Source organism: Oncorhynchus mykiss, chromosome 27 (assembly GCF_057628025.1).
Source record: "Oncorhynchus mykiss isolate SJ-2025 chromosome 27, ASM5762802v1, whole genome shotgun sequence".
Lineage (NCBI taxonomy): Eukaryota > Metazoa > Chordata > Actinopteri > Salmoniformes > Salmonidae > Oncorhynchus > Oncorhynchus mykiss.
This window is the reverse complement of record NC_143048.1, coordinates 31,080,474-31,087,923: the sequence shown is the minus strand read 5'-3', so window position 1 is coordinate 31,087,923 and position 7,450 is coordinate 31,080,474. Positions and strand designations below refer to the sequence as shown.

Sequence of the window (7,450 nt, the reverse complement as noted above, 5' to 3'; positions counted from 1 at the left end):
AAAGACTGAAGCTTTCTAGACCCCAGTTGCCACCCACTCTACGGAAAAAAATATTGATGCCCACAGAATGAGAGCATTGGGGACATGTGATCATCCTGGGGTGAGTTTTCAGAGAAAACATGGCCAGCGTGCATGACGTGAGGGGGATTCTTTGTTTTCTTGTAGTCATGTTACTCTTGTTTTGGTATCTATTTGCTTCGTACCCACACCCTACCCCCACCTCATCTTCACAAGTCCCTCCCTCCCCTTCATGTGTGTCACCACATTCCAGCCTGGGATAACTATAGTTCTAACTCTGCTTTGAGGAAAGTAACACATTTTCCAGGGGAACAAATAGTACATTTTAAGGTGACTAAGACTATTTAAATACAGACCCCCCAAAAAAACATTATGCCCTGCCATTAGTTGAATACAGACCCCAGGAAGTGACTACTTTTGAGAAACTATTGGATTGGCTGCCTTCAACTAATGACAGGGCTGTATCTAGAACTGCATGTTGAAGATAGAAATGGAATGATTAGAGCACACACAATCTCCTATACTATTCCAATAGAGCCTCATTAATTTATTTAAATTGACTCATTTCCTTATATGAACTGTAACTCAGTAACTCGTGTTGCATTTGTTTTTTTCCCAGTGTAGTTTCCTTTCTACATTTAATAGCCATATTTTGTTACTGTTAGCATTCTCAGTGTTCTTGTGCCAGTGTCACGCCCTGACCTTAGTTATCTTTGTTTTCTTTATTATTTTGGTTAGGGTGGTATGTGTGTTTTAGTCCTGTCTAGGTTTTTTTGTACATCTATGGGGTTTTGGTATTGTCTAGGTAAATGTAGGTCTATGGTGGTCTGAATTGCTGTTTATCGTTGTCTCTGATAGGATCCCCAATTTAGGTTGCGATTTCCATTTTGGTTTTGTGGGTTATCGTCTATGTGTAGTTGCATGTCAGCACTCGTGTTTATAGCTTCACGTTCGTTTTGTTATTTTGTTTAGTGTTCTTCGTTTTAATAACAGAAGTATGTATTCATCTCACGCTGCGCCTTGGTCCCCTCGTTATGACGAACGTGACAGCCAGTGTAATAAAAGTGTAATAACTTTTGGAGCATCATTTTATTAGCATGTTACATTTTACTTTGGCAATTGCATTTTAATTGCATAGCAATTAACTACTGTACACAAGAGGAATAGTGACTTCCTTATTCCACTTATGTAACAATTCTGTTATTAGGTAATTATAAAGACATTTCCAAAGTCCTATGTAACAACATTGTTATTTTAATAATCACTAAGTTACTACACATGTAGAATAACTTGATTTCAAGTGTTACTGCATTACCTTATGTCACTTATTTATTAAAATATATTTATTAGTCATTTTGAAGCTTCAAAAGTGGTTTAGTCTAATGTTGTGGTGATTCCATGTCCCTCGTGTATTTCATTCTAGGCTATAGGCTATAATTAAGATTAATATCTAAGAGCCCTCCAAGCCATGTGCTAATGATCATATACTGTATCTAGATTAATTCAACAAACTATTGTAGTTTTTTGTTCTTCATCAAATATTTTGCAGCCATCAAATACATATTTGGGGATTTTCAAATAACTCACATATATTCAAATACCTTCAAATATGATTTGGTTTTCTGAGACCTGTATTTGAATATCAAAGAAAACAGTTGCCTTTTAGTTGAAACTCTATTTAAACTATATTCAACAACCTCAAGTATTTAAAAAGTCTTCTTTTCAAAATAAATACAAAGTATAACAATTTTCTGTCCAGGTTTGCTCCAATCCACTGTCTTTTTTCCAAACATACGTCAAGCAAAAACACGCAAACGCACATACATGCACACACACTGTTATGGTCGTGAGAGGAGGGTTCTGGTACAATGTATGAAACAAGGAATGAACCAAGGCAAACCTCACTCCAGCAGATTGATATTTTGCCTGGCTCCACAACTGTCAAAACATCTCTGCCTGCCTGCCTACCCTAAGCCAACGTACTGCCTCATCAAAGCAGCCTGCCGTCCATCCCATCAGACAGCCAGCCAGCGAGCCCAGCTGTAACAGCCTGGATCAAATAACTCACATGCAGTCTCTGATGTACTGCTGGGATACCTCATCCAGAATCTCTTTCTCTTTCAGAACTCTGTCATGGTAGTAATAGTCTATCATAAAACAGAGGATAGGGTGTCTCTCCGCCTCTTGTTTTTTTACTGGCTGGTCCTCCCCCCTTCTCACTCTGTCTCTCTTTCCTTCTTTCTCCCCTTCTCTCTCTCTCCTCTGTCTTGGTCTCTCAAGCGTCACTTATACCTGGTTCTAACATCTGATTACAGTCAGATCACAATGTGTCTTTTAATCGTCTACACCTGTCTAAAAATTAGAACGTGGATTCTTTGTACTGATCCTGTCCACATTCTAATTTTTAGACAGGTGTAGACGATTAAAAGACACATTGTGATCTGACTGTAATCAGATCTTCCTGGACCACCTCCAGAGATGGTCAGACACTCATTGTGTCTGGATATCTTACGAATGTAGAAGGATCTGGACAGTGTAACCATTTAAATTACGCCATTGACTTATGGCATCACTACGTATCTTACAATATCTGTCAAATTATTTGCATACCCTGAGGATATCTGGTCACACAGTGGATGGATAAGAGACACATTTTACTACCATGTGTAGATGCAACAGCTCCAATATGGGCAGAATCAGAATGTGGATAAGATCAGAACAAAAGAAGCATGTCCAGCCAGGTCACCGTGGTACGAGTCAGTATTCATCGTCCATCCATGTCTGAGGACGTGGCCAAAGGTTGCATGTTCGCATCCAGCGATAGAAAATAGTTTTTTATAGATATATTTTTAAGCCTAACCCAAACCTTAACTTTTACTTTAACCATTCGGAGTTAATAATGCCTAACCTTAAGATTTCAAAATTTGATGTTTGGAACAACTTCGAATTTTGACGCTTAAGAAACCTGGATGAACGTCTAATTCTAACGTGAGACTGTGAGAGCTTGTTGCGCATGTTATCCCCAGGTATAAACAAGGCTTCAGTTTCAGCTGTCTGTTCCTCTCTTCTCTGTATCCTTCCCTCTCTCTCTCACACTGTTTTTCGATGCATTAATATCCTGGGGGTTGTGGGGTTAAGTTGTCCTTAGCGTGTGAGAGGAATGAGGAAAGCCCAGGTCTGCACCAGTGGAAGGGTCAGAGGTTAAGTGCCTGGACAGGGGGGTTGCTGCTGAGGATTAAAATCAACACCCAAACACATCCGCTGCTTTACCTCAGACAAGAACATGACAACAGAGATGTTATACACAACTTATTTATACACATAGTTATAGTATAATATAGTATAATGCAGGAATACACTCCCGGAAACACACTAATACTGTAGTTGTACATACACACAAACTCAAGCAAAAGCACGAACACACACACATCGATTCGGAGTGACAGAGGCAGCTGCCAGTGTGATCTCTAGGTCATGTTAGCTCACATGACCCAGGGGGGGTGAATGTCTGTGAAGTGAGTTACCAGATCACATGCTGATGGGGGTTAGTGTAGGTTCGAAGTGTAACCCTATGGAACAGACAGAGGGATACAGAGGGCCCCTGGTAACCACTAACATGGCCATACGCACTGCTCACAACTCATAGTGCAACCAAATGGCTAAATAAGAATGTTATATACCTCTCTTTGTCTTTATCTCTTTCCTTTCATTACATGTTGTACAATTAATTCAACTAGTTTGGGTTTTAAGTAGACTCTGGGGTGTATTCAGTTCACGAGGAGGGTACATTAGTAAAACTAATTTCTGTGGTCGCAGCTTTGCTTGGGACTTTTCCAACGACAGCGATTTGTCTTCATCTTTAATGGTACTGCCTGATTAGGAAAGCAAACAGTCTTTCTGGCGATACTGTACAGGATTGTATATTGGATTGTGTGTTTATGGGAGTGTGTGTGTGTGCGGAAGTTTACGTTTGTGTCCTCATATTGGCCCAATTATTTCGTATTCAACAATAAAAATGTCAGCTGTATGATTGATCCAAAGTGGGTAAACATTTCTGTTGACATCTCTATTTATAAAGTGTGTAGTCCCTCCAAGGGCTGAGACGAGACTCGATTAATCAGACCAGTGTTTTAATTAGGGCTAATATCCTCAGGGTGGCGCGCACACACACACACACACACAGACCCTGTGTGTATGACCAAGGCCTGAGAGGGGTAAGGGGCAGCGAGGGTGAAGAGTGAGGGGGAGGAGGGTGTTCTGTTTGTCCAAACGCTCTGAGGGTTGTTCTCATTTAGAATTTGTGAAACAGACGTGTGTTTGTTACAGTAGAGTGCCCGTGGGCATTAATAGATGGTGCAGATGTTTGAATGTCTTGAGTACTGTTTCTAAGAAAGGCTGTTGTGTTCAAGTCCAACTCCATGTCAGGAACCTCTCTTTACGGTTCTATTTTTGCACAAGGCTTAGGGGTTTAAATACGTTTATTTGAAAACTACATGCTTGTCTCTCTATTCTTTTGTATTTTATATTGTGATGAATCACTGTCAATTATTTACTGCACATTGATGACAAACATTTCATACACAAAGATTGCATTGAGACCAAAATTACCTTGAAATTACAGTGTAACTTTCAATCAAATTAAAACTATTTTTAGTCATTGTATTTTCATTTTTTATTATAAATAGTAATAATACTGAGCTTGTACACAAGACATTGCACCATATCATTCTGTCAAATAATAAAAAAAATCTATAAAAATGAAAGAAACCATTGGAAAGAAAAAACACTTTTCTTTCTGTTACAGACAAATGTACAATTGAGCGATGAGTGCTTGTGGCAACCTTTTGATCTGTTGAGACATCCAGCTACCATTTAGTGAACAGGCGGACACGGTGTTCCTATAAGGTATGTGATGTAGTAATTTGACGAAAACGTTGCAGAAAGTTTAAGAATAATGTTGCAGAATTGTTTAGATACTTTAGAGAGAATAAATAAGGAAATGATGTAAAACAACACACTATTGATCTTTCGGTTTTTGCAACAAGAGAAACAAAAAGACACAAGCAAAAAAATGTATGAAATAATTTGGCTTTGTAATTCTTCATAAGTTTCTTTTGTTTACTTCTTTTTTTCCCCCTTGAATCAATCTGCTCCACATGGGCTTGGAATGACTTCAATGGTTCACAATGTGCATCCCACCTTTCTTTGTGGCTTTGCTGTCATAGCCGTACTGACAATGTTGTTGTTTCTTTGTTTTGGACCTCGAAGCCTACGTAGGCACATGTAATAACCAATGACTCAAACATGACTCACATGTTTTACAGAAAGTTCTTAAGACACAATATCTTTTTGTTTCATCTGTTTGGTGGCATTGTTGACTCTGAGGTACATGATATTGCACTTCTGGTCAGCTGGGTTGGTCTGTGGTGAGGTGGTCCTGGTTTCTCATGTGTCTCTTGGTCGTGAGTCACGTAACCCTAATAGGCCTCTATGAGGATGGATCAGCCCTGTCACCCATCAGAACCCCTGATACTTGTGAAGCTACAAGAGATCAGAGTTATCAACAGAACACAGTGAGAGTCCAATGCAAAGTTTCAGAACACTGAGCATTTAACATAATGAAGGGAACGGAACAGCTGTAGTATACATTACAGGTCTGTTTATGATGATGTCTCAAAGCGTCCTCTTTCTTTGATTGACATGTTTATTTTCTACACATTTCCTTGTTTGTTTGTTCGTTTGTTCCTCCGTCTATGGCTGGAATGTTGTGTTCTTTTCACTCTTTGTGTGGGAAGGAATCTTCTGGAACAAAACACATCAAATAAATGCAACGTCAAATAAAAGCCTGTTATTTTTTCCCTCAAGTAGCTTTCATTCAGAGATAAATAGAATGAATCTGTATTCCTTTGGCCCTACGACAAACATGTAAACAGGTTCACAGCTCTAAAGCCACTAGTGAGTCTGTTACTATACAGTCTGGTTGTGCTCTTCCACAGGCCTGACTTAAGGATGTCTTACCCCAACCGGGCCTCCACTCCTGGGCTGTGCTGTGGGTCTGTGTGGATTAGTCTTCCACGGTTTTCCTGGTCATAGTTGGCGCCCAATGTGGGGTAGACCACATCACAGCCAAGGGAATGTACCCAGTGGCATCTCTGTCAGTCATCAACGGACATTAATCTAAGTTCATGTGTTTCATTATTTGGGCCTTAAATTCCTCTCTATCAATGTCCTTTAACTTTAGTCTCTCTTCCATTACTTTCATCAAGCCTGAAGGAACAGATCATTGTTGAGTGGAAGTGCCTGGGTGAAGAAATAGGTAGCCAGGGATAGTGGAGGAAGCTTTTGGTCCTGATTACTTGAAGAGCCCCCTCAGTCTCAACATATACAGTACAGTACACATGTCCCTCAACCGAGACCAGGCTGGAGGTGGAGGTGGAGACTGGGCTGGGCCGGAGTTGGAGACTGGGCTTGGCCGGAAGAGGAGACTGGGCTGGGCCGGAGGTGGTGGTGGAGAATGGGCTGGGCCGGAGGTGGAGACAGGGTTGGGCCGGAGGTGGAGGTGGAGACTGGGTTGGGACAGAGGTGGAGGTGGAGAATGGGCTGGGCCGGAGGTGGAGACTGGGCTGGAGGTGGAGACTGGGCTGGGCCAGAGGTGGAGGGGGGGTGGGGGGGGTCCTTAGATGGGCAGATCCTCAGGTGATCTCAGGTCTCAGATAATGAAGGGCACCTAAAAGGAAAAACAGAATTAACTAAGTTACAAGTTAACCTCAATTAAAAATAAAGACTGATGATCACTGACAGAGATAAAGAGGGTTTGAACCATGGGAGCAGCACTATCACGGTGATCAGTCTCACAGTGCAGCTGTGTGTGTGTGTGTGTGTGTGTGTGTGTGTGTGTGTGTGTGTGTGTGTGTGTGTGTGTGTGTGTGTGTGTGTGTGTGTGTGTGTGTGTGTGTGTGTGTGTGTGTGTGTGTGTATAGAAAGGTGAAGTGGACAGACTTGATATCAGTCCCATTAAGGGCTGGGTTAGGCTTGACACTAGAGGCCCAGTACCAGTGAATCTGGGACAGGGATCAATACTGTTTCCCCAGCTGACCTCAGCAGGCCCACACCACACACCTGTTTCTAATTGCTCCCTGCCAGAGGATATTAGGATCCTTCCACCCCCCAGAAAATCCCTTTTCCCATTCTACAGACCTAACTGCACACGGGTATCCAGTCTCTGTGATTAATGACATCAAGATGTAGTCCCTCTTAGAAATCTCTTCAAGATATTTCATTAGGCATTTCTTTCTCTCGGATATTAGGTTAAATATTCACTCGATACCTGCAGTGCTTTATAAAGCCGTAGCAGTCAGCTACATGGACTGGTGCCTTTGCTTTGAAGGGCGAGGTTGCTGCGAGGTCGAGGGACTGGCCTGATTGGGTGACC

General features: G+C 41.5%; 1 protein-coding gene across 4 annotated transcripts in view; it reads right to left on the bottom strand.

Moving 5' to 3' along the window:
- Positions 1 to 4,665: 4,665 nt before the first annotated feature.
- The window catches only part of LOC110507930 (paired box protein Pax-3), a 34,453-nt gene continuing 31,668 nt past the window's right edge, over positions 4,666 to 7,450 (bottom strand). For 2 of the 4 annotated variants that reach the window (XM_036965293.2, XM_036965298.2), the window contains exon 9: positions 4,666 to 6,745. In XM_036965293.2, coding sequence (XP_036821188.2) covers positions 6,711 to 6,745 — 35 coding nt within the window. In that variant the 3' untranslated portion in view covers positions 4,666 to 6,710. The remainder of the gene's footprint in view (positions 6,746 to 7,450) is intronic. The other 2 variants (XM_036965295.2, XM_036965296.2) reach the window with 2 other exon arrangements.